The following is a 27,682-nucleotide window of genomic DNA, read 5'->3' on the forward strand; positions in this document are numbered from 1 at the left end:
AGAGTTACTCTACATGTTTTAGACCATACTGAGGAATACAGTGGTGGTTCTTGTGTTGCTTTACATAAGGAAGTGTGGTTCTTTTCAAACAAAAAGTATGAAAATTCCGTAGATAAACAAACAAATATCTAAGGATGGAATTGGATTCAGATCTTTTAGAAAAAATTAATTCCCATATGACTATATGTTTGGTAGCCTAATCCTTTTTATGAATGAATTGTTAATCCCTTGCATGACTATATGAGAAAGTAAATGGCAATCAGTCTTTCTGAAGTTAATTGGACATGCACAATTTTAATTAAAGCCTACTGTATGAATATGATACTCTCAATACAGTGGAACAATTATCATGGAATGTTATAAACTCCTAATTTTTATGATTCTGAAATCTGTTTTTGTGCTGATACTCCAGCTCTCAAAATTGTTTGGTATCCAACAGTCAGTATCCACAATTTGATAATGCTAAGATAATTAATTTAAACTGTGGTTATGTTATTGTCTAAACCATAACATTTGTATGTTAACTAGTAAAATTAACTAGACTAAGAGACCAGTCACTTTCTAAGTCAGCTAAATGACAATGGCTGTAAAGAAGATGAATCTGTGACCTATAGTGTGGAGCAACATAGGGATTAGCTTTCTTGCTGGCCTGAGAACAAGGAAGCCAAGTGGAGATTCACTACCCCTCAACAGTTTTCAACTATTAAGAAAATTTCATCTAGAGAAGAGTCAGAAGAAGGTGGTGGGAGGAAAGCCATAGCAAGTTGTGAAGGGCTGAGAAGGAAAATGGCAGTAGATTTGGTGAGTAGAGTGGGAAACTAGTTGGAGAAACAGCTGGCACCGGTCCTGGCAGTGGATCCAGCCCTTTGGCGTCTTTTTCACTAGCAGCTTGAAACAAATGGCTGAGGTGACAACATAAATTATTCAAATTCTTTCAATAACTAAACCTAAATTTTGGTCACCCCTGCCTGAGCCCTCTTCTTTCTTATCATTTTCCTCACTCATCTTATTCCCTTTATTTCCTCATTCTTTCTTCCATTTCTCTCTCTTTTAATGTTTTCTCCCTATATGAAAGATACGCTTGTGGAAGGAGCTGGACTGACTACCTTGGACATTGAAACCCTCTCTTTATCCACAGTAGAAGTTTAGCAGGGACAGCAGCAGTGCAAATACCCCCTCACTGCCGTACTAGCGGGTTCAATCCTGACCTGTAGGAAATATTGTTAGGCGTCAGGGGGAAGTTCATTGTGCATCCTCTCTTTATCCATCCTTCTGAGAGTACCAAAAAGGGTGCCAATTGTGATGGTTGTTTTTGTTATGGAGATATGTATCCTCTAATAGCTGGACTAGCCATCAAACTTATTTCACATATAGTCACCCGAACAATCATCATCTGGTAGCAATTTCTGTCATAGTAGCTTTGGGTTGTATTTGAGCCAGAATTCAAGAGGTGAAAGAGTGTACATCCCAATATTGAACCATCTTATGCCCACACACAACATATTAAGGGGCTTGTAACTGTGCAGGCTTCATCCCCATCCCCTGAAACCCCGGAAACCTCTCAAACTCTATCAGTAGGTGTCAACTTCATGTGAGTTTATTTACAGTCCTGCCACCATCCCCAGTACAATCTCACACAGCAAAGTATTTATGGTGCTTCTGGCCCTTTGGCCATTTCCTACAGGAAAAGCCCTCCCTTCCTGAAAATCTCAGAGCATACAGGGCTCAGCTAGCTCAGGTGTTCCCCTTCAATTCCTTCCTGTACCCCCTTTTATAATAGTAAGCTCCGGTTCATCACCCCTCTCAGCCTGACTGGGGATTTCCAGCTAATTATCCAATCAGCTTTCTCCAGGGGGTCTGATTGGTGCCTAAATGGTCAGAGGGCTGACTTATCTTTTAGTTTCCAGCACTCTGTCACAGGGCTTTAATATTTAAAGGGCAGCATTGTGGCTTTGTGACTGCTCTGAGTAATGGGTGACACATACTTGTGCTGCCCCATGAGCAGAACAGAAATGAGCACTTTGCCTGGTGCATATTGCCTCCCCCTCTATGCTTGTTGTCACACTGAGGAGGAGAGTCAAATCTCTCTCCTTATTTCTTACCTACCTGAGCAGAGGGAAATTGCAGCTCTGTGGAGACTACATGACCCATGATTCAGGAAATCAATGGAGGGAAGTAAAGGATTCCCTTATTCCCCTGCCATGGTATGGAGGGCAAGTTACTAACTTACCAAATATGTTTGAAATATAGCCATAAAACTCCCATTAACTTTAATAAGAGCTGTTTGATTAAAGTCTTGAAATTCAGGAGTGAGCCTGTTGAGAGGAGGAGAATAGGATTACCTTCTCCATGTTCATCTCCACAGAATGCTAGTTTAAAACAATCAAACAAAACCACTTTGCTTGACATCGATTTACAAGAAAATACAAAATCTACAGCCTGTGTACCACATAGATAAAGGTATGTGTTCCACCGCTGATCCATCTACAGTGCTAGCTACCAGTCAATTAAGTTACTTAGATCCATTATAGAATACTAGTCCACAGTACAATTAAAGAGCAATGACTTTCTTCACAGTGTTTCCTAATCCAGTTGTATGTCCTTTCTGTTTTTTAGGGACACTGCCATTACTGAGGTTGATATAGCTTTAGACACACATGGTTTAAAGCATATTATTAATTTATTACTTGCTGGTTTAATGATACAATTTATTTACTACCCAATTAAGTTACACTTTATTCTGGTGGCAAGAATGATCACTGTGGACAGAGTAAGAATCAGAAGAGTGATTACAGCAAATAACTGTCCCAAGGAGAATTATTTTTTTAAAAAATTCTTAGCAATAAAGCCAAGCAGCAGGTGACCAAATACAGATATTGTTATCTGTTGTTAGGAGGTGGGAGATCCTTTCCTCTATATTGCATCATTGTTGTCCCCACATAACATTTCTTATTTTTCACGTAAGTCTAAATCGAAGGATGCTGCCGCTGTGTCAAATTGTACATGCGGTTAAACATTGCTAGTACTGACACTATAGTTGACATAGAGGACAACATTCTACTATTTTTTTCCCATCCACAATATCATCACAATCTTTATATGTCTCCTTCTTCAAATTGATGATGATTAACCATCGTCTTCTGTACCAGTTTCAAAATGCAATATTTTTTAATTGTCAGTGGTTTCTGTGCTTGGGAAAATCAGTGACCTTATTTCTTTCTTTTTAATGTACCGAATTTACTTTATCTAGACATTTTACTTGCTCAGCGCTGTGCTTTACAAATTATAAAAGTAAGCAAATGAAAGCTTATATTTCTATCCATCCATCTATTTCTTTCCATTCACTCATTATATATTTTTGGATTTGTCTGTTTTTTATTTATTTTGGGAGGGACAAATCACCAATTATTTCTAGCTTTTTATTTAGTTAAGGACTCCTATCCCAATTATCCTAGCACCCTGTTTATATTTTGCATCACTTCTCAAAGGTTCTGCATACACAGGGTTACATACAGATCACAATAAGCTTGGCAAGAGTGCAAAGCATGGTGGTAGTTTGGTTCATACTGTAATTAGTGTAAATGCTCAGAATACAAAGCCTTCTAGAAATATCAAATTAGTTAACAAATATTTTTCATGTATTGAATTTTACATTATTTCCAGGATTCAACTCACTGTTTTAAACAACAATTTTAAGATTTCCTCCAATCATCTGTTAGACCCATTTGTTTGTCCTACCTTAAATTAGATTGTAAGCTGTTCAGAGCAAGGATTGTCTCTTACTAGCTGTTTGAACAGATGGTCCCTGGTACAAAGGGTCCTAATTTTGATTTGATCTCTATGTACGACTGTAACAAATAACAACAAATACAAACATCTCCTGCTTTTCTGTACAATTGCCATCATTGTTTGCTTAAAATTGACTCTTCTAAGTGATTGACTTTTGTTAGATCCTTCCAGGGCTGATTAAGACAGGTTTCACTGTATTAGTGTTTTGAAATTCACAGCATTTTCATGTTGAACCAAACCACTCGGTATTCCACTTTGCTATAATTAACTTCATTAGTCAATGCAGAGCTTGATTAACAAAAGGAAACTAAAGTAGTCTGAGTACCTTCCTGAATGCACTAGAAAATAAGCTGCTTTCTTTCCTTCCCCTCCAATCTGACTCTTGTCAATATAGCTAAAACAGAATAACACATGGAAGATTTAGATACGGAGTAAATTGGGCTGCATGGTTCAGTTGCCTTTTATACAAAGCAGCTGCTTTATTTCCAGGAAAAGTAGAAAGCATTAACCAGATTAAGGAAACCTACAAAATTGGAAAAGCTTTTCTGTGAGCTTCAGACTGCTCATTTTATGGGAAGTTAGTAGAGCATGTACTAGAGTCTCCCGGCTGCTTTTGACTTTCTGCTTTGTCTAACTGTCGCGTAGTATTACCTCATAATGGATGATATATGATAGTGGTTAAGATACCTACTCTGTTACAGAGTAGAAGAACCTGCTTTCCAGTCATTGAGTGATATCGGAGCTGTAATGAACTCAGAATTGTGTCAGTTTAGTCTGGATTAAATTGCTAACCTTTTGTTTGGAGCTTTCAAATAACCTACTAATTAAATAATACATTACTTAGTCACAGGATTATAAAATTAACATTATATAGGGAAATTAATTTTGGTTTCAAATAATTGAGCAAATGCAGAAACCTATTTTAACCTTTGCTGCATTGCTAGTAAAATATAGGGATGATCTGACAAATTGTATGGTATCATACTTTAGAGAGCCAGGAAAAATTTTGATATTTTAAAAGGAACACTGAGATTCATATTGTAACAAAGAGTATATCCTCCTGAAATTCAATGTACTACTAACATTCTTTTTGTGACCTTTAAGAACTTTAATGATCTTGAGCTGGATTATATTTACGTTCCTAAATGCAAAAATTTATATTTATTAGAGATGGAACAAAAGCAACCCCTCAAATTCTGAACCCTCCTTAATTTTTAATTTGAGGAACCAATAGCCAAACCTGTGCTTACACAAAGTAGGTTCTGGTTCAGTATCAGAATCTTAGGAGTGAGTATGTGAGGGATCTGTAGTGTGGGTTTGGAAATAAAATGAATGTTGCAAGAATTATGTTCTTATAGTTTTTTCTTCCCTGCCTAGTAGCTGGTTTTCCTAAAACCCACTGCTGATAAATAGGGAAAAGAATGAAAGCTAACTATTCTAGCTCCACCCTTCCAAAAAAACCCAAACAAACCCCAAACAGACAAAGCTAAATTGCACAGGCTCAATTATCTTACATGTCTTTGGGAAGATAGGTCTAATGAGCTTCGGTGTCCTGGTAAACATCCTGACTTACACCCTGCTGCACGCCCACACTGTAAGAGGAAGCAGAACAGGGAGCAGAAACTGCTTGCTCAAGTTTCAGAGTAGCAGCCGTGTTAGTCTGTATTCGCAAAAAGAAGAGGAGTACTTGTGGCACCTTAGAGACTAACAAATTTATTAGAGCATGCTCGGGGGTCGCAGAACAGGGAGCAGAAACTGCTTGCTCAAGTTTCAGAGTAGCAGCCGTGTTAGTCTGTAACTAGTTATGCGACCCCCGAGCATGCTCTAATAAATTTGTTAGTCTCTAAGGTGCCAGAAGTACTCCTTTTCTTTTTGCTTGCTCAAGTGGGTTCTATGGCAAACACACTGTCCAGAATCACTTATTACTCTTTTTATATTACAGTACATGCAAAGCTGATGGAGAAAAAAAAACATATTAAATATGGAATGCAGCATATAAATGGAGTGAAGGTTTCCATTGATAAAGTAGGCCACAATATATAAATGATAGAATAGCATCTCCTATTTCAGTTAGGCGCACAATACATATAAACAACGGAGTGACAGGCACCTAATATAAGATTGAAACACATTACATCATCAGTGCAATAAAAAGCTCCTATAATAGTCTGGAATGCTGTATGTAAAGAGTGCAGTGAAAAGCCCTACATAAAGTAGGTCCAGTACATGCTGGAACAGTAAAAGCTATTATATTATATAATATAGTCTGTGAACTGTGGGAGCACAGGCTTAATATGGAAATGTAGGGTTAGTGGAAGTATCCTTACTGGATACTGGAAAGCTGTATGCAATCACTGTGTGAGAATAAGGTCAACAACAACAAAAATACTTGGCTAATATGGAATACAGTGTATGATTGAGAAGAGAAGTCAACAGAAGGCCCTTACTACAGTCAGAAGTGATGCAGTATATAATGTATATTCAGAAAAGGGTCAGTTTGATATTTTAAATCATGGTGTAGTATAGAGAATGAACTGTTTTCTGTCTGTGTTCTGTATTTAATATATCACTTTGGCTCTATTTTATGAATCTGTGCTATGGGGATCACTCTGTTTGCTACTGCAGAACCTACTTTGGTGCAAAGCAAAGGGCGGATAAAAAGGTAGACATTCTTTCTAGTGTTTATTCATAAAATTTGTAAGGCACTAGGATGAAACAGTGAGCAGGATGGTATCAAAGTCCTGACAGATGGACAGTAAAGTTTTCACTCTGTATATCTCTATAGGAGTTTCAGTGTACAGTAGAGCTATGCAAATAACTGATTTTTGTTTTGTTTTAAGGCAATTTCAAAAAAATCAGAGGAAAAAATAATGGGTTGACCCAAAACCAATTGTTTTCAAAATTTTCTGTGAATTGAAAAATAAATAAATAAAAATGGTCTCAGGTCAAAGGAAAAAAACTCAGTCAAGCCAAAACAAATGGTTGTATTTTGAGTGGTTCCTTTAAATAAATAAATAAAATTGAAGCATATTTTCAAATGAAGTTATTTTGAATAAAAAAATCAAAACATTGTCTTTTTTAACATTTCATTTCAACATTTTTTGCACTTTTGGCATTTTTGTGTCCTGTTTTTTTTGACATGAACAATTTGGCAAAACCAACATGCATTCACACAACAGTTCAGTGTCGATGAATCTGCATTTTTTGCCGGAAAAATTCTCATGTGCAGATCCATGCAAGCAGAGAAGGCAGGGGCCTTCTTTTCCTCTCGTGTTATATCTTTGCCCTCTCTATTCCCTCAATATAATTTTTCCCAAGGTCTGCAAGGTTGTCTGTAAATCAAAATATATGAAGAGCACCATATTTTGCCTGGCTGAAGACTAGAAATCTTTTGCTTTGTCTGAATTGCTGTGGGTCTTCCCCGGGGCTGTAGCATACATCTCTTTAGTGACAGTGTTGGAACGGAAGCAGCTCTCATCCAATTGCTGCTCCTTCCCTGTAGATACCCAAAATATTATTGCACTACGTCAAGCTGTGTGCTCTATCTCTGCTATGCATATAAAAACAGCCGTTTATAAGTCCAAAAGATGCTATCACATCACAGATTTCGAGTACAAGGTGTTCAAAATTTCTCAGCAACCAGAATGGTTTCTTACCTTATCCATAGTTTTGACAGCAAAACTGACAGTTTGTTTCTCTGTTGGAATTCCAAGGGCCTGAATTTTCACTCTGTGCTGGTGAAATTGCGCTAACTTCAGCATAATTACACTAGAGTATAACTTGCGTATAGCATTAAGAATCAGGTCATAATCTGAATGTCCCCAAAATCTAGACATGATTTGATCTGAAGGATTGATCCTCACCAATCTGTAATCAACAGATATGAATATATAAGCTTATTCTTATATGACTTACTCTGCTATTTTGTGTATATATGTCCAAAAGCATGAGTAAATATGTTATTAAAATCACATTTAGTGTGTAAGTTCCTTGGGATGGAGACTGGGCCTGGTATTTTACTGAACTCAATATTGGTACTTACCTAGCAGCCCTGGAACCTGAGTAAAATATTTATTTCGCTGAAAAAGGGGGATTCTGATTATAACAGTGAGATGCCCAGTATCAATACACCTATTTAAAGTGCCATTGCAGCAGGAGTCATTCTCTGAAGAATTCAGTGAAGTCAGTAAAATAAGAGGGATCTTCATCTTGCTTTTGCTTCTAACTTAGGTCCTTACAGGCTTTTCTGTCCATGCAAAGGTGAAGAAAGAAAATATGGAAGCAAATCTTTTCCTAGAAAAGCAAGATAATAGAGTACACATGATCAAGGGTAGGAAAGATGTGTAGAAGTTGTCAGTGAATAGAAGTGAGTGTGGGAAAAATGTTTTTTCCCCCTCATACAAACAGCATTCCATTTTCTCAGAATGAAAAGTATTCTGTTTTTTTACATGGTGGGCTAATGCCACATAATTTTTCACATTTGGGAGGCACATCTGAAGGCTGCATCTGCTGAGTTGTATTTGTCCACATTTGAGGGGCTCTAGTAATGTTTAATGAAGGTTCTGTCTTCTGACCAGCAAGCTGTGGCTAACTGCAGCTAGAGCAGCCAGCTCTCTGACAGTGCCCACGCAGACTCAGAAATGTCCAGGTCACTTGAAATTTATTCCAAGACTTGATTGTATTGGATCTATTCAACTTGTAAAACCTCTTAGGTATCTAAACCAGTTTATCTATCCTCAGACCTTTTTGTATACTTAAGGCAGGACAGTGACTAGCACAATCCTCAGTCTCTCATCAGTGCCAATTTAGAGCTGGATAGGATTACAGTCTCCTGAGTTTTAGTCTTGCCTGATGAGACAAATCCATAATCTTTTCTATTTTCTTGGGCACAATGCAGATGTTAAGCACCATTGCCTTCAACTGGCACACAACTTCTTTCCAGAAGAACATTAGAAATATCTTGTAATTTGAATGCATGAGGATGACAGGAAAGACTCTGCTCAAACCTGGTTTTGCCAATAAAGTATACAATGGCTTTTAAATCTTTGAGGTCACCCAGGTGAAATGGCTGTCATTAACTGATTAAATGTGTTTAGACTCAAACCAGGGTGGACATGGAGGACTGTGGATATAAGATCTAACCACTCTCTCTTGAATCTTCACATTCAATAACCCTTCTTAAGGCCTGAAAGTCTAAATATTACCAGTTTTATTCCTTTAGAGCCAAACAGTTACTTCTATCTATCTATCTATCTATCTATCTATCTATCTATCTATCTATCTATCTATCTATCTATCTATCTATCTATCTATCTATCTATCTATATTTAAGATTATAAAACCCCTTGCATCAATTTAGAGTTCATATACAGATTCAGCCCCAGTGACCACCAATAAGGATGACTGGGGACTCTTTTTTATTTTTTTTAAATCAGATGTCAAGTTTAGGCTGCCTTCTTTTGCTAGGGTCTGATGGGGAAGGGTACAGGTTTAAATCTTTCTGGGTTGGATTGCATCAGTTTGGCACTGCTTGTCGTAACCGGCCATGTGGAGGTTTCCCAGGAGTGCATAAGCAGCACATCTATTACAAGCCTTTGTGAAGTGCTGTATATTCCATCGTTCACCCCGATGCAAGGCTATCCAGATCTGCTAAATTCTAGTGGATAATGAGACCACACCCCCTTGCCCATGACCCTAAAAGGAATGTGCAGATTGAAATTGCAAGGAAGGAAAGATTCCTTATGCTCTTCCCCCCACCACACAAACACACAACCTTTCTGTCCACACTAGAGTGGTGGAGTACTTCTACCATGAGACAAAACAGAGTTAACAATAGCGGGAGAAAAAAGAAAAGGAGTACTTGTGGCACCTTAGAGACTAACAAATTTATTAGAGCATAAGCTTTCGTGAGCTACAGCTCACTTCATCGGATGCATTTGGTGGTGTTTTTTCCACCAAATGCATCCGATGAAGTGAGCTGTAGCTCACGAAAGCTTATGCTCTAATAAATGTGTTAGTCTCTAAGGTGCCACAAGTACTCCTTTTCTTTTTGCGAATACAGACTAACACGGCTGCTACTCTGAAAATAGTGGGAGATTTTCTTAAGAAGTAGAAACTTGGCCTCTTGGGATCCTGTTTCTCCATTTTGCGGGTGGAGGTGACAATCTACCAGTCCTCTGAGATGCATTTTTAAAATCAAAACACATCCACTGAGGTTAGGCTCAAGACACCAGTCAAAGCTAGTTGTCCTCATCATATCACTTAGTATTATGTGACTGTTTCTTACATAAACAATAGGCTGCAGTATCCTTTAAGGTTTGTATTGATCAAAATCTTTGTGCAAACTTTTGATCACAGGCAGTAAACTTAAAGGAACAACTTACTTTTTTCTGTGCTACTGTTTGAGATATCTTCCCTCTCACCTTTGCTTTAAATCTGAGACTCTTTTGTGAAGAAAGAGGCTCTACTACGATTTGAAGCCAAATCAAGTCTCCCAATAGGTATCACTGTAATGCTATTTAATTATATAATAGTATGTCTGTGGATAGTGTGATTAATAGGTATGCCAAGATACCTATTTATCTGAGTGATATTTTTGGTTTGGGGATGAACAGTTTATGTAAGGGTTGCCTGGCTAAGCATGCTTTGATGTGTAAAGTCAAAGATGTATTGGGAGTTGTGAACTCAGGTCTGTCTCAAAAATGATTGATGGAGGATTATTAGGTTGGATAGCTATGTATGCCAGACGACAAGGAGCAATTGTACAAGAACATTTCTTATTGTCCATAGCTGTTGAGACGTATGAGACAGACACCAAACTGGGTTTGTAATATCTATAATGTAATGTGTAAGCCAATAAAAGGGGTTAGGATAGGACGAAAAGCTAGGTTTTTTCCAATAAAACAACATGACTGGAGAGAGACATGCAGTAACTCCAACTGACAGCTTGTTTGGCTTGACAGAGAGACAGATTTTGGTATTATATGACATCTTCAGTTAATTTAGGGAGATTTTGCAAAAGCTTCTAAGGGATTTAGAAGCAAAAATCTCAGTGAAAGACTATCAATAATGATTGTGTTTCTAAAATCCTTAGGTATTTTTGAAAATCTCCCTTACCCAATATTTTCTGTATCTAAGCTCAGAGCCTAACTCACTTTGCTTTTCACATCTGTGTACGGTAATATTCTGCTTACTGCTTATTTTCTTTATAACTTCTCTTTGTTTCTGCCTCATGGCAAATGTACTTTGCTTTTCTTAAGATAACTGGGGGCACCTGCAACGGCTGCTCAACTAAAAGACATAGAGCTGGCCAGTGCAGCCCCCACCCCCACTCCAAAACTGATAGCTTTGACCAGGAACTGGGTCAGAAGACCCAAGGAAAACAGTGATTCACATTTCATTTGACCTTCTCTTCAGCGAATCCCCCTCTGGGGCATAGACCCCCCTCCTGACAAAAGGGTGATGCAGGTTGCATCTCAGTTTCATCTATGATGAAAATTCAGTTTTGAAGAAACAATTTGAAGCTTTAGAACTTCAATGATGCTATCCCCATTTTCTATTCTACAGAAGCACCAACATTCATTACTAGTATTATTAAGAGTAATAACAATGTAATTAATTAATTAATGTCATAAGCAGCAAGGTGGTTTTTGTTTGGTTGTTTGTTCTGGGTTTTGTTGTTGTTGATTGGACCAAGAAATTGAAAAACCGAGGTGAAGTATAGTCATCTAGCTCTAAAAAAAGGCTATCTGAGTGGAGCTATTTGGTCATCAACCTGAATCCAGTGGATCTGGTCATTAAGAGGCAGGAAGCTTATTTCTAGAGCACCAATAGTATGCATACATAGTACTTTATAAGTACAGCAAAGTGTCCTTTCAAGGGACTGGCAAAAAACAGTAGCTTAACCTAAACAGGATTGTACTCAGTACAATTGGGGCCCTTTGGATCTCCCACCAAATACAAAGTGTTTGGTTTCTTTGTTGTGTTAGGTGAAAGATAACTTGGGGTTATCTGACTTTTATAGTCCAGTGAACTTTTGAAATGTATCTGTAATGGGGTGGCTACACTGCTCCTAAAATAGAAGGGGCCCTGGAGAGGGCTGTGGCTGGGGATGGCTGATTGGGGAAGCAGCCGCAGCTAGGCCATGCCCCAATCAGCCCTAGCTGGCCTGTATAAAAAGGCTGTGAGCCAGAGGCCCAAGAAGTCTCTCTCCAGGCTGGTGCAGTGCTGGGGAAGGCTGAGCGGGGGCACTCCAGGGGGGCACTCCTGGTCCAAGGCCCATAGAGGTACTGGGAGGCAGAGGAAGGCAACAGGTCCGAACCCCCTTGCCTATGATGAGTGGCCTTTACACTGCAGTCTGCCCCAGGGAGCGGGGGCGTGGTGATGACTGGCAGTAGCCCAGACTGAGGTAATGTGGGGATAGTGGGTTGGGGATTCCCCAGGAAGGGCCAGGCCACGTCTCATGGCCTGCACCGCTTCCCGCAGGTCCCATTTTCCAGGCACAGCAAACCGCAGCCAGTGGGAACCACAATCGTCCGAACCTGCAGATGTGGCAGGTAAAAAAACCGGCCCGGCAAACCAGGGGCTTTCCCTGAACAAGTGGCATCCCAAGTTTGGGAAACACTGCCTTACACAATACCTATTAGACATAGATTATAACATAAGTTAATTGGGATACACTGAACTGGTCAGACTAGCTGAAACGCACTACCAGATACTGGCCCTCTGGCATTGGGATGGTCTTCGGGTCATACCTACAATGGTTTACCATACATAGGAGACAAGATACTTATAAAATACAAGTGAAGAGTTTACCATCTAAGAGTCTGATCCAGCAAACAGTTAGCGCTGCATGCATCATTTCTTCTGCACATAGTCCAGTTGAAATCAGGGGGACTCCATGCTACAGTAACTACTTGTAAGATGCTTCTAGATAGGATACACAAGAAACAATTGGGACATGTGGAGGTTGGAGACCTCAATGAAAATATTAGTATTGGAAATCTTTAAGCAAGAAGTGGTTTTAAGGAGGACTCTGGACTCTTAGAAGACAGGGAAACACTCTCTTAATATAAGATATTGGGGAAGATGAAAGAACAGTCCAGTAGTCCATTTATTTATGCCAAAGAAAATTTCTCTTACCTTTGCCATGAAAATATTTAGCCACCCAATAGATTTTTTTTAAGATACATCCCTAAATGTATGTAAATAAAACTAGTGAAAAGGTAAATACAACTGTGGGACGATTCAAAACTTTTCTCTCTCTCTAATATCATAGTAAGTGAACTGAAACAGTGAGTGAAATAAATTTTCATAAGTGACATAAAAAATAAAAATGAAATTATTCATTCAACACTGAGTGCTTTAATCTCCCATAGAATATATGTATTGTGACGGGGCAAGGCCAGATGGCTATAGGAAGGTAGTGAGAAAGAGGTATGTTAGCCCCAGGCTAAACAAATCCCTGTTACCATAGCAACCAAATGGCAGTTGTTCCAGGTTAAGCAAGACACCTGGGGCCAATTAAGATCCTTCCAGAAATCAGTGAAGACAGCTAGGTTGATTAGGACACCTGAAGCCAATCAGGGGCTGGCTGAAACTAATTAAAAGACTCCCACTTTGTCAGGTGGAGGGCGTGTGACAGGAGCTGTAGGAGGAAGTCAGGCTGCTGGAGAAACGGAGTAGTACAAACCTTATCAGGCACAAGAAAGGAGGCCTGAGGTAAGGGTGACGTAGATATTGAGGAAGTGGGGGCTGCTGTGGGGAAGTGGCCCAGGGAATCATACTCATCCTGTTTCCAAAAAGCCAGCTACCAAGAGCTGCTACTATCAGGGTCCCTGGCTGGAGCCCGGGGTATCATAGAATCATAGAATCATAGAATATCAGGGTTGGAAGGGACCCCAGAAGGTCATCTAGTCCAACCCCCTGCTCAAAGCAGGACCAAGTCCCAGTTAAATCATCCCAGCTAGGGCTTTGTCAAGCCTGACCTTAAAAACCTCTAAGGAAGGAGATTCTACCACCTCCCTAGGTAACGCATTCCAGTGTTTCACCACCCTCTTAGTGAAAAAGTTTTTCCTAATATCCAATCTAAACCTCCCCCATTGCAACTTGAGACCATTACTCCTCGTTCTGTCATCTGCTACCATTGAGAACAGTCTAGAGCCATCCTCTTTGAAACCCCCTTTCAGGTAGTTGAAAGCAGCTATCAAATCCCCCCTCATTCTTCTCTTCTGCAGACTAAACAATCCCAGCTCCCTCAGCCTCTCCTCATAAGTCATGTGCTCTAGACCCCTAATCATTTTTGTTGCCCTTCGTTGTACTCTTTCCAATTTATCCACATCCTTCCTGTAGTGTGGGGCCCAAAACTGGACACAGTACTCCAGATGAGGCCTCACCAGTGTCGAATAGAGGGGAACGATCACGTCCCTCGATCTGCTCGCTATGCCCCTACTTATACAACCCAAAATGCCATTGGCCTTCTTGGCAACAAGGGCACACTGCTGACTCATATCCAGCTTCTCGTCCACTGTCACCCCTAGGTCCTTTTCCGCAGAACTGCTGCCGAGCCATTCGGTCCCTAGTCTGTAGCGGTGCATTGGATTCTTCCATCCTAAGTGCAGGACCCTGCATTTATCCTTATTGAACCTCATTAGATTTCTTTTGGCCCAATCCTCCAATTTGTCTAGGTCCTTCTGTATCCTATCCCTCCCCTCCAGCGTATCTACCACTCCTCCCAGTTTAGTATCATCCGCAAATTTGCTGAGAGTGCAATCCACACCATCCTCCAGATCATTTATGAAGATATTGAACAAAACGGGCCCCAGGACCGACCCCTGGGGCACTCCACTTGACACCGGCTGCCAACTAGACATGGAGCCATTGATCACTACCCGTTGAGCCCGACAATCTAGCCAGCTTTCTACCCACCTTATAGCCCAGGCTCCCCCCTCCTCTCCCCAACTAATCACTGAGACTGGGAGACAACGGAGACTGTGTGAGGGAAGATAGCTTCTCCTCACCTCCCTTGCTGGCTTATGACAAAAATGGCTCAGTAGGCTGTGACCCTTGCCTCTAGAGAGAGAAGGGTTACGTGGAGGGTCACAGTGAGCCTCTGAGGCTAGCATAATCCACCAGGAAATGCGGGACCCACTGAGACATAGTCAGAGCTTTGTCACAATATGTAATTGATGTGGACAAAGCTGTTCCTCTTTAAAAACTAAAGCCACCATTTGTTATGCAGCTGTGAAAATCAAGTATAATATAGATATAGTTTGTCTAGTGATTTGATAGTTATCCATAAGCATCCATGTGTTTCTAACATTGTAATCCTTATCTCACTTACTCCCATCTCTAGCTGTATTCATTGTACTATATCTAATCCTAGGGTACAGTGTTCATGTTCAAACAAAACTAAGCATAGTACATGCTAGTGTGAATAGTCAATTATGTGTCTCCTCTCGGTCATAAACAAAGTGTCCGATAGTCAGTGTCTGCAGGAGCCAGACTCTTAGATTCGAAACTCCTTGGAATAGGGACTATGTATTTTATTATCCTTCAATGTACAATACATGTTTGTAGTGATATATAAATCATAATGAAAATATTTTTCATTTTGGATGTGGTATGTCAAAACTACTGTTTTGACCTATATAACTTCTGTGTGTTAAAACTATCACAGTTACATCACGACTGTCATAAACTATCTGAAGAACCACTTACAGTACTTAAGAGATATTCAGTATCTTCTTCCTTTGTTTTTCATCAGAGATTATGAACAAGCCTGGAGTTAGAAAGAAAGCTTGACTGAAGTCTGTAAATGATACATTTATTAAAAGTAATTGTTAATGAATTATACATTGAAAAATATTGCTTGCCAATCTCTTTCTCTGTGTTCCCTCACTCTGTTTTATTTTGTTTTTCTTTCCCTACTTCAAGGCTCTCACTTTCACTGTTAGGAAACATGCCAACAAGCCAAGGCAGTTAAGCTTGGTTAGTTCTGCTTCTAGTCCAGTGTCACTTGCAGTTTCATGAATCAGCTATTTTTGATCTCAGCAACCCTTAATGTTCTAAAATATCTTACATCATCATGTTTCAAAATTCATTATCAGTGAGACATGCTACATTATTGGTACAGGAAATAAGCAAACAAGAGAGATTGCTGTCACAGCAAATAATTAATAATAGAATTGAACCTTTTTTTTCCTGGTATGTAAAAATCAACTCCTGGCAAAATGTATCTTGTAAATTCCTGTGGAAATTTTGTTTTGAATAAAAAAATCAAGTTGCATGATGAAATAAGAAATAAATGTAATTTTATTTTGGATCCTTTGATAATATAGAATTTCTCCTAACCTTTTAAAAATCTGCACCATTTTTAAAGACTTACAAATTAACCCATATTGTATTCCTTTGTAGCTTTCTTCAGCTCTGCAATTATATATTCCACAAGGAGTAGATCTGTGCATTTATGCTTTTTTATTCCTTCATAGATATTTCATTGACCATAATACAGAAGAAGATAGGTATTTCATCATTGATGCTAACACTGGAACCATTAAAACTGCCAAGATCTTTGACAGAGAGGAAACATCTTGGTACAACATCACAGTTGCTGCTTCTGAGATAGGTAAATAATACATTTAGTAGATGTGTAACAGAAAAGCTTCCCTATCTTATGAATGCAAGACTAATAATTGTTTTTAAGGAATATTATCCCAATTGTCTATAGGTTCTCTTCAAAGTCAGGCCTTTTCCCACCAATTTGGAGGTAAAGGAGAATTTGAGGTATACATGTTATTTCTCTAATTCCAGAAAAAATACAAATACATATATTTATTCATCTATGTATATTTATAACCTTTTCCTCTAATAAGCACATCAATACCAATTTGTCTTGGGCACAACTCCATTATATGTAATGTTCTCATATCGGGAAGGAATTTAGCCTTTTTGTGTGGGTTGAATATTAGCTTTCATATTTCTTGACAAATAAACAGTATCAGTTTTTTAAGAATATTGCCTAATCTGAGAAATTCAACCATTTCCGTTTATAGCTAGAATTAACCTAATGACCCTATAGATTGAATCTCTCTCCCCCCTTCCACCTGTTGTTTTCATCTAAGAAATTAAATCCCCAAATATTCCTTAAGGTTTTATTAATCTGTTTTTGACTTTGGAAAATGGGACACAAGTTAGGAAATGTTGAAACTTTTACTCATTGTGACTAAGACACAGAAAGCTGAAGCAAATTGTCTGGGGGTCACTGTAGTTTAGTGGATAAGATTTGGATCTGGATTCTGTTCCTATTCCTACAGCAAACATTCTGTGTGAAATGCTCATAACTGCCTAATCCAGACCAAATTCCTCTGAAGAAACAAGGCTACTTGCAATCTTAAAATAAGAGTATTTTCTTGATATGTTGCATCTGTAAAGCCAGTTTTGTCAGTAGCCCTATTTAACTGAAGAAGTTGTCAAAATGTTATTGGTACAGGGGAAAAATTGTTTTACTTTTTAAAATTCTCCTCCAATTAAGAAAATAGCTAAAAGTGAGTGAACTCATTTTCGTCACAGATCCTCCATCCTGGCAAAGTATAAATGCTGGCATCAAAACAAAGGGAGATAGGAATACTAAGCATGTGCCCACACAAACTGTGCCAACTGAACCCGCAAATGTAATCTTTCAGTGGCTATGATTTTGCTTGGGAACATGAACTATTTTCAGATGCACTTTTTCTTTTCTTCTTGCTATATCCCATCATTGCCACAAGATGATGCAACACAATGTGGACCAATGACAATAGCCACCAACGCTGGTGAGCATCCCCTCTGTTTTCATCTGTTTCAGCTACAGATTAAAATTGAATCTGTTTTGCAGTTTCATTTATGGAAGATGCTACTAGCATATGCTATAGTATTAGTATAATTCTATACCAATAGAATTCTATTAATATATATATAAAATTGTATGAGGACAACAAATTGATTTTATTATTATGCTTATAGTAAATAGTAAAATCTTGAGTTTTATGTGGTTAGTCATAAAAAAACACAACCACTGAAACCTCAGAGTGCTTTACAGTTTCTTTGCAAATTGTCATATTACAATGCAACATGCATTAAACTATAATTTAGGCCTAATCATAAACAGGTGCATAGTAAAAGTGAGCTTTAATTAAGAAATTAAAAGCCACATTGTGACATCCATATGAAGCTGCAAGTGAAAAGGAATAGTAGCTATCCAGGCTTTCCAAATGTAACTCTTTTGCAAAAATAAATCTCAATAGCATTAAAGTTAAATGTAGCTTTTCTATACATTATTTATGTCACATTATCAAGAGAGTGGTACTGTGCACAGGATAGTAATAAAGATTATATTTATAACTAAAGAAAATGAGATGTATGGTGATGAAATGCTATTTTAAAAGACAATCTCCTTAGAATTCTGCATCCACAGTGCTCTGTGTTGTGGGGGGAAATGGGCATTGCTTTCCCTCCATGTACTTCTCATTCTTAAAACTGGAGCGTTGGAAAGATTTGAAGCTTTTGGTTAAAAGGGGGGGATTGGCAGACAGACTAGGTTTTGATTAACCTTACTTGGGTCGTCTTCTTCCATAACTAGTCTCTAAGATTAAAATATTTTAATGTACGCCAGTTGGAATTGTCTTCAAGTTATAAAGATTATCACACTGTACCAAATCCCCTGAGAAACTTTAAATTGAAACTAGTACTGGACCAGGAGTCTATACAACATGCAGAGCATCAGAGTTCTCATCACTCTTTGTTACTCAGACAGGCTGCCAACTATTGTACCATATGTATCTTTTCTATGGCACTCACTTTCAAATGCACAACACATTTCAGAAGACAAGCCTGTGGCTGACAAACAGGTAGAACCACCATGTCTAAATCCTAATATGACAAGCAGGGTCACAACCTTTAAGCAATTTATGCCAGTTGGTTTGCCAATAACAATGAGGAATGTAGAAGGTCCCTGAAAATGTGCCCCATCTTGACAGTCGGAGGGCACAGGTCCTCTGGTGACATTATAGTTTTGGCCAGGTGTCCAAAATGTTTTTCTCTCCCCACCAACATCACTTCTGTTTTGCCTAGGTTTAGTTTTATCCAGTTAAGCTTTTATGCTGCAGCTTATCTCACAATGCTGTCGGTATTTGATGTGAAGGAGATGTAGAGCTTTGTGTTATGTGTATACTACTGGCACTCACGCTCTGCTTACATTTCAGGTTTATTGTTTCTGAGCCCTCTAGGAGGTGTTCACATGCACTTTCTAGGTGGAATTTTGAGAGGAACTCAGTTTCAGATCTGCTAAGGTATTTAGGCACCTAATTCCCATTGAAATCAAGGGATCCGGGTCTCAGAATTGGCCTAACTACTCCCATTGAAGTTTTATCTCAGTGGGAGCAGAGTGAATATAATAATGAGTCCTTTTGAAAATTTCTATCCCCAATGAGCACAAAGCATGAATCCTTGCAAGGGGAATGGGGCCATCCTTTCTTTAACACATTAACTGGGAAGATGGATAAGAAATGAGATACAAGAGGGCCACAGTCAGGGTAAGTGGGATGTGTCAGGAAAATAATATAGTTGAAGTAGCTGCTTTGGCTGTTTTAGCATTGGTTGGTGCAAATCAGTCTGCAATAACTCCTGCTATGAATTCCCCACATATCAAGGGAATAAGAAAGTTGATAATGTGGTACTACATCTTAAGTGAAGGAACTGTAGAGTGATGAACCTCACCTCAGTTCTGGGAAAACTGACTGAGAAAGTATATTAAAGACAGAGTAACATAAGACTTGGATAAGAGTAAATTAATAGGATTAAAACAGCATGGCTTCAGTGAGAGTAAATCATGTCTCACTAACTGTTAGAATTCTTTGAAAAAAGTAAATGAAATAGTGATGGAGGAGAGTCAGTTGACATGATTTGTTTGGCTTTTCTAAAGGTTTGAGACAAGGTCTCTGACAAGAGACTATTAAGGGAAATAACTGCAGAATGAGTGGGCAATGTGCTGTTGTAGATTAAAAGCTGATTTAGTGAGAGGGAACAGAGCCTCAGTGAAAAGTTGTTCCTCTGAAAGGAAAATAGTTAAGGGGGTGATGTTGGGATCAGTGTTGATCAGAATACTTTGTAATGATGTAATGAATGAAATGGGCAGAAAAGTGGTGAAATCAGATTACGGTATGTCCCATCCCAGTTGGTAAAAACTAAGGAGGATTTAGACGGACTCCTGAAGAATCTAAGCATATTGGAAATTGGGCAGTGAAATTTAAACTTGGATAAATGTGAGGAGTCATACTGGAGGGAAAAAAAATCAAAACGTCTCATTCATATATATGTATATATATGAATGAGACGTTTTGATTTTATATATTAAAGCAGATGTTTCAGACATGTGTATATATATTCACACACACTGATACATTCTGTATCAATAAACACTGATACAAACCATATATCAGTGTAATATTATATACACCTCTACCCCGATATAACGCAATCCGATATAACACGAATTCGGATATAATGCGGTAAAGCAAAAATGGTTTTCTGTCTCATCTACAACATTGGTTCTCAAACTGGGGGTTACAACCTTCAAGGGGTCGCTACCTAGTTATGTGTGGGTGTCGTGAGCCCTGAGCCCAACGCACGGCTACAAGTTGCGAGCTCCAACCCCTGCTCCACGCTGCGAGCCCCAACCCCTGTGTGGAGCTGCAGGGCTACGAACCCTGACCCCAGTGCATGGCTGTGAGTCCCGACCTCCACCCCTACGCCAGGCTGTGAGCCCCGACCCATACAGGGACACGTGGCTGCAAGCCCCGACCCCGGCGTGCAGCTGCGAGCCCCGACCCTGGGCTTGATGTGAAGGACGACATCAGTTGTGGCCTTTCTAAAACAACACCAAGAATAAAACTTCTTGTGTCAAATACTGTGTTAATAACAGAAATGCTCGAGGCCAAAGCAAGGTCAATATAACGCGATTTTACCTATAACGTGGTAAGATTTTTTGCTCCCGAGGACTGCGTTATATCAGGGTAGAGACACACGCTGATATATTCTGAAGAAGAAAGATCTACTGCAGGAATCACTGATAGATGCTTCATTTAAGATTATTGCTCAATATGCAGCAATGTTGAAAACAACAAATAGGAGTCTGGCCTACTTTAAGACAAAGATGAGGGTCAGAAAGGGGCAGAAGTACTAAAGCACTCATTTCTAATAGGCTTGTTCCAGCTCTAAAGTCAATTCCAATTAAAATTAACTTATAGTTTGAACAATCAAAGCAACACACGCTACAAATGGGAAAGATTAAAAAATATCCCTTGGAGCCTGTTGGTCCACTAATATGGAGTGAGAGCTGTGGGGGGAAATAAGCATAACATGGAGGCATTAGAGGATTAGAATGAGAATGGCATGCTGCATCAGAGGTCCCAGCCAAGAAAAATTTCAAGTGTTGTTAAGATTGTTGCTGAAGAATGTTGTTACTGCTGCCAGGTTGTTATGGCTGCTCAGTGCTTCTTTTCTTGGAGCTCCACTGTTATTAGCATTAGCAGAAAATGCAACCTACTAATTCATCAGGCCTCAATGTCAGTCATAAAGACAGACCACGGGCATGATTCTAACTCAGCTGGGTTTATTGCCCTGAAGGCACAGTCTAGCGCTCTGGCTCCATAGTTATAGTTTACACTAACACATGAGTGCCCAGTAACAAGGAGTGGCTCAGTCAGAAGTGGGACTTTCTGCTGTTCCCTAGGCCACACAAAGTGTTAAGGAGAGGTACCCCAACATTTATAGACTGAGTCGAACAACTTACATACCACCTTACATGTTTCATGATATCTACTTGTTACCTCCCCTTATACTTTGCTCCAGATGACTTAGGCAAAACATCCCTATTCATCACTTCTGTCAATCCCTTTTATCTGGGTTAGGTCAGGATGTACCTATGTTAATCTTTTGAAATATGTTCACATACATACCTAGTATCTGTTGTTTCTTAGGAGTGCTTGTGTTTTAGCAACAAACTAGCAATAACTCTTTGCAAGGGAGAAGGAGACATGACTATTTCCTTTTAAGAAAAAGAAATGTGTTGTGAGATTAAAATCCATGTTATTACTGATTCTGAAAAATGAGAGAGAAGGATGCAGCTGGAGGAATTGAAAGGTTTAATGAAAATGGTCAAAAGCATGGTAGAGGTCCAGAGGATATAAAATAGATGTGTTAACACTATCAAGAGACATACTGGCTTGGTTTATGGTAACAGTGACCAAAATGTGTGTACATTTACATACACTTAAAAATGAAATGATAGATGCACACAAGCACTCTTGTTTAACTTTGAAGAAAGATAAAGGAATTTATATATGTACAGCCTGGTGGGAATAAGAATATGGGGTGATATGATTCTGGTGTATAAAAGGGAAAAAGGGTTTTTTTCGTATGAATTAGCACTGATAGGACCAGAATTGTTGTTAATGTAATTACCTTCAAAAACAAGTGAGATTCTTTCAAACTCACATCCCTAATTTTAAAGATCAAAGACACCGCCCATCAAAGACACATGTGAATGTTTTTGAGGCTATTAATCTGGATTATAATTAGGCAACCACCATAAATGTGCAAGACATTTCTTGGGAATTAATGTCAATCTGAGAGGTGCTGGTGTCATGAGTAGCAGCCCCAAGGACCTTTAGTTACAACCAGTCATGAATTCCAAGGAAATACACTATTAGGAAGATCATTTAAGCTATTACAACAAAGAAGAGCCAATGGTTGTGCCCAAAAGAAATGTTATTGATGTGATTGTCAAGAAGATTCAGCATTGGCATAAAAGTTCCTATTGAAGTGAATGGGATTTCTTCCATTCATTTCAGTGAAAACAGAATTGGTTCAGTGTTGACCACTTTTGACAATCCCATCCTTAAATCCCAGGCCCTAATCCCACAAGGCCTTTCATATGGGCACAGATTGCAGGCTAAGGTCCTAAGCAGAGTCAAAGGAAACCAGTACATGCAGGAAGTGCAGTGGGTGATCAGCATCAGGGCCAGCTCTAGGACTTTTGCCACCCCAAGCAAAAACATTTTTGGCCACCCCTGGCTCTGCCCCAACTCCGCCCCTTCCCAATTCCTTCCCCAAATCCCCAGCCCTGCCTCCTCCACCAGGCATGCCACATTTCCCCCTCCATTGCTTCCTGCGACACCCCCCACCCGCAACCCCCACCCTATCTCACCTCCGCTCCGCCTGTTCCCCTGAACACGTCTGCTTCTCCCCCCTCCCTCTCAGGGGAGAGAGAGGCAGCACGTTCAGGGGAGCAGGCGGAGCGGAGGTGAGCGAGGCTGGGGGGGAATGCAGGAAGTAACGGGGGGGGTAGAGAACTGCTTCGTGCCCCAGCTCACCTCCGCTGCCTCCCCCGAGCGCACCGCCGCTCAGCTGCTCCTCCTTCCCAGGCTTCCCACCTGAAACAGCTGTTTGGTGTGCGGCAAGCCTGGGAGGGAGAGGGAGAAGCAGAGCGGCAGCAGCGCGCTCAGGGGAGCAGGCGGAAGTAGAGTGGAGGGGAGCTAGGGCGGCGGGGGCACATTTCTATGGGTGGCATGGCAGGCGCCGGAATGCCGCCCCTAGAAACGTGCTGCCCCAAGCACCTGCTTGTTTTGCTGGTGCCTAGAGCTGGCCCTGATCAGCATGTGGAAGAATCACAAAGTGAGACAGACTAAGATATGCCATTTTGAAGATAACACTTCTCTTTTGAGAGAACTACTACTTTAAACCAGGAGTGTGTTTTAAGGAGTTACATTCCAAACTATAATCAATTTGTGGTGGTTTTATGTAATGTTGACACCTCTCCTCCAGTATAAACTGAGGCACAGTAAGGTGAAGTGACATGCCCAAGAGTCACATAGTCAGTGGTATGATCAAAAATAGAACCCAGAAGACCTGACTCCCACTTCCCCTCTCTAACCAGGAAACTGTATTAATGAGGGAGCATTATTGAGAGGTAAAAGAGATTCCTCATGACTATTAATATTTTTGCTGCCATTAAAATAGGATATGCTGTTTGGTTTCCATTCACTCATTCTTTATAAAATGGAACTGAGAACAGAATGAGAATAGTACTATGTTAGGCCATTTTATTTTCTCACTTCACATTTTCCCATAATCATGAGTTAACAATTAACTGTAATGTCTGGTATCAGATAATTATTAAACAGATGAATTCAACCTTTTGTTCATGACAGGATTGTAACTAGAACAGAAAATTATATACAAAGCATTCAATCACATAATTGTTATAACATTAAGCTCATAACACTGTGTATTTGGCAGAGGGTTCTGGCTGATTGCCTATTCAATTGCGGTAATTATGTTGCTGGTTCTACTATTTTGTTGCTCCTGGAAATTTTTTTACCATGATTTTTGTTTGATGAATTTTTCCACAAAGGCAATATATATTGCAGCCACAATGAGCCAAATAATCCCATTGACTCCAATAGAATTTGGTCACATATATTTATAATACATGGGTGGTCATATCTAGAAAATTAAATTCTATTATAAACTTCAAAATTGTAAAATAAACTGTTGCATCACAATATAAACTGAATTCATTTTTCATCTTTGGCCTCACCCATATTCTGCCTACTAATCCATTTTCACTTCGACTTTTAATATTCCAGGCAGTTGCTTTATTTTTCAAAGAAATAGAATCTACCACAAAATATTTCCTCCTTTATCCCTAAATCTGGATCTGGTAAAAGTGGAATTTTAAAATTACCGGGTCTGAGATCCAAGACCAACTATATTTTATTCAATGAAATAATGAAAAATTGAAGGTCTGGTATCTTTTTAAACAGCAAGAGCTAGAAATACCTCTTTACCCTGTTGATGAACTGGGGATCCCAGGTTTTCAATTTTTTAGCATCTATATCCATCCTTGGTAGGTTAATAGAATTTGGACCCTAAAATTCATGACACGCTGATTTGTAGAAAGTCTATCTATTTGTTTTCAAGCATTTCTAACATACTTCTCACTGTTCTGTGGAAACATTGTACAAAATTATAAAAATATAATGAGAACTGTTTAAAATGCAGTTCTCCATTCTGAGTATAATTCCCAGCCCTGTGTTCATTCTCCTCCCTAATCTTGGTTTAGTTATTGGTTTTTACTTCTAGAGATGATGGGTTTTTTTCTCTTTGGGTTCTTTGGGGAATGGTATGACAAAGCAGAGGTTCTTACATTGTCATCTGAAGATTGGGAGATAGGGATATTCCTGAATTCGCTTGGAAAGGTGTTCCAGAGCCTTGAGCCTGCATTTGACAAGATTCAATCTTCTGCTCATTCTGGGATCTGATAAATTAAATGTTCCTCATGATTGTAGTTACCAAGGTGGGTTCCTGAAAGGAAGGAAACCTTTCCGATATTGTGGGCATTATCCCACATCCCATTCATGGCTTTGTTAATTAGTACCAGAATCTTAAAGTGGCTACATTACTGGTCATGGATCCAATAAAAGTTGTGGTGCCCTGACATGATACTTTCCCTTTGGTTTGTCCAACCTAGGCGGTTAGTGTCCATGGTGTCTGCAAGCTGTGGCTTGTTGCTTATCTCAAGATAGAGTTGCCATAGTACAGCCTGAATGTGGTAAATGTTTCTACTCCATTGCAGTAGTAGTAATAGTAATAATTAATGATAATGTGTCAAGATCCATATTCAAGAGGAATGGTCAGGGTCTTCTTGCCTTCTGTGGAGGGAAGAAGCTATTGCTGGTGCTATCTGCTAATTGATTTTCCCAGTTCAGTTTGAGTTTGATATACTCTCTTAACTTCAGGAGGGCATTCCCCCTCAGTGGAGGATAAGGTAATTACCACCTCCTTAAAACATTTACCTTTTATGATTAGCATCACAAACTGGCCTATATCAGAACTTCAGTCTCCTTTATTCACTGAGTGAGACAATGCTGTCTGTGCAGAATGAATACATTGTGCATGAAATGTACTTGTAGCCGTGTCGCTCCAAGATTTTAAGGAGACAAGCCTTGGCAGGTGAGGTAGAAATTTTTATTGGACCAGTTTCTGCTGGTAAGACACACAAGCTTACTTCACCCGCCTTATCTCTCTTGTGAAAGAAAACCTATTTTAGATCATTTGGGGAGGTTTTAAAAAACATTGGTTGTATTCTCCCTGCATAGTATGGTAACCAATGTAACTTCACTCTAGAGGTGCAGCGATCCTGAAAATAGTGCGTATAAAATGGGAAAAATAGGACTGCGCAAAATTTTCTGTCAAAACTGTTTTTTGATGAAAAAAAAATTTTGGGCAGGGGTTTGACTAATTTTTCTCAAAGTGTCTGCTTTCTGTGGAAAATTTCAACTTTTGTCCAAAACCAAATACACTAAAAGATAAATGTTTTTGGTTTTCAGCCCAAAGCCAAAAATTTGAATTTAGAAATGTCAAAGCGCTTTTTATATACATTTAATAAAAATGAAATGTTTTCACAGTCCCAAATCAAAATGTTTGATTTTAGCTTGGTTTGACATTAAACCCAGTCATCCTAAGCCACTGCAGTACATATGGGAGTTGTAGTTCAGGTGCCTCATGTCCCCATTTCTTCTTTGTGGGACATGTTCCCTGACTGGACTTTATTCCTCATGATGCACCATGGCTTCTGAAGCACCATGACATCCAGGTGGACACCATTTGTCAAAATTCCCCCAAACAAAACATTTCAGTTTAGCTTGACAAACTGAAATATTTTGATTTGGTTAGATCCAATCCGAAATAAAATATTTCAGTTTGATTTTCCTCGCAGGAGCATTTCTTTTCCTGGAAAGATTTTGGGTTTTCGACAAATAATGGGAACTTTACTGTGGGAGTGGAGGGGATCTAGTTAAAACTCTTTAAAAAATCTAAAGTGATGTCTTGAAAATATGGCATTAACTAATATATGTCATAACATGTTACACTGGCACTTATTTGTAATAATCTGCATAATTCAGTCATGGCTTTACCAAACATGAGCCATCATGAATAAATGCCAGCAAAATCTGAATATGACCACATATAGTCACATCTCATATATTGTCTCACTATTTAGAGTTCTGTATCTACAGTTTATTATTTTTTTCTTTCTAAAGATTTATTTTGTTTTCTAAGATGATATAACTAATTATTGCTGTTCTTGTTCACATGTGTTAAAAAAGTAACATAAATGCTTCCCCCTACTCTGTGAAATACTAAAATAGTTATTTGACTTAACTTAGTAGAATTCACCTTCCCTCTGTTTTAGGAAAATTAAGTAAAAAACAGGCACCTTTTCTTTGTTATTGGTACAGTGTTTGAGAGGAATAATTAATTGTTATGATGATTCCCATACCTGAGCCATCCTTATGAGGTGCCAAATTCAGAAAGTGTTCCAGATTGAGGTGTCAGTAGAGCAGGTTTTGGAGTAAACTGATAAATTAAACAATAATAAGTCACCAGGACCAGATGGTATTCATCCAAGAGTGCTGAAGGAACTCACATATGAAATTGCAGAATTACTAACTGTGGTATATAACCTATTTCTTAAATCAGTCTCTGCACCAGTTGACTGGAGGATAGCTAATGTAATATCAATTAAAAAAAAAAGCTTCAGATCCTGGCAATTACAGGCCAGCAAGCCTAACTTCAGTACCAGGTAAATTGGTAGAAACTATAGCAAAGAACAGAATTATCAGATGGATAGATTAACATGATATGTTGGGGAAGAGTCAACATGGCTTTAGTAAAAGGAAATAATACCTTGTCAATTGATTAGAATTCTTTGAGGGTTTCAACAATCATATTCACAAGGGTGATCCAGTGGATATACTGTCCTTGGACTTTCAGAAAGCCTTTGACAGGCCAA

The 27,682-nt window shown here is 39.1% G+C and overlaps 1 protein-coding gene across 8 annotated transcripts in view; it reads left to right on the forward strand.

The window, feature by feature from the left end:
* CDH18 (cadherin 18) overlaps positions 1–27,682 on the forward strand; it is a 908,539-nt gene that overhangs the window by 825,222 nt on the left and 55,635 nt on the right. For all 8 annotated transcript variants that reach the window (XM_043508441.1, XM_038391555.2, XM_038391556.2 and 5 more), the window contains one exon: positions 16,278–16,414. In XM_043508441.1, the coding sequence (XP_043364376.1) occupies positions 16,278–16,414 (137 nt within the window). The remainder of the gene's footprint in view (positions 1–16,277; positions 16,415–27,682) is intronic.

The sequence above is a fragment of the Dermochelys coriacea genome, chromosome 2 (genome assembly GCF_009764565.3).
Source record: "Dermochelys coriacea isolate rDerCor1 chromosome 2, rDerCor1.pri.v4, whole genome shotgun sequence".
Classification (NCBI taxonomy): domain Eukaryota; kingdom Metazoa; phylum Chordata; order Testudines; family Dermochelyidae; genus Dermochelys; species Dermochelys coriacea.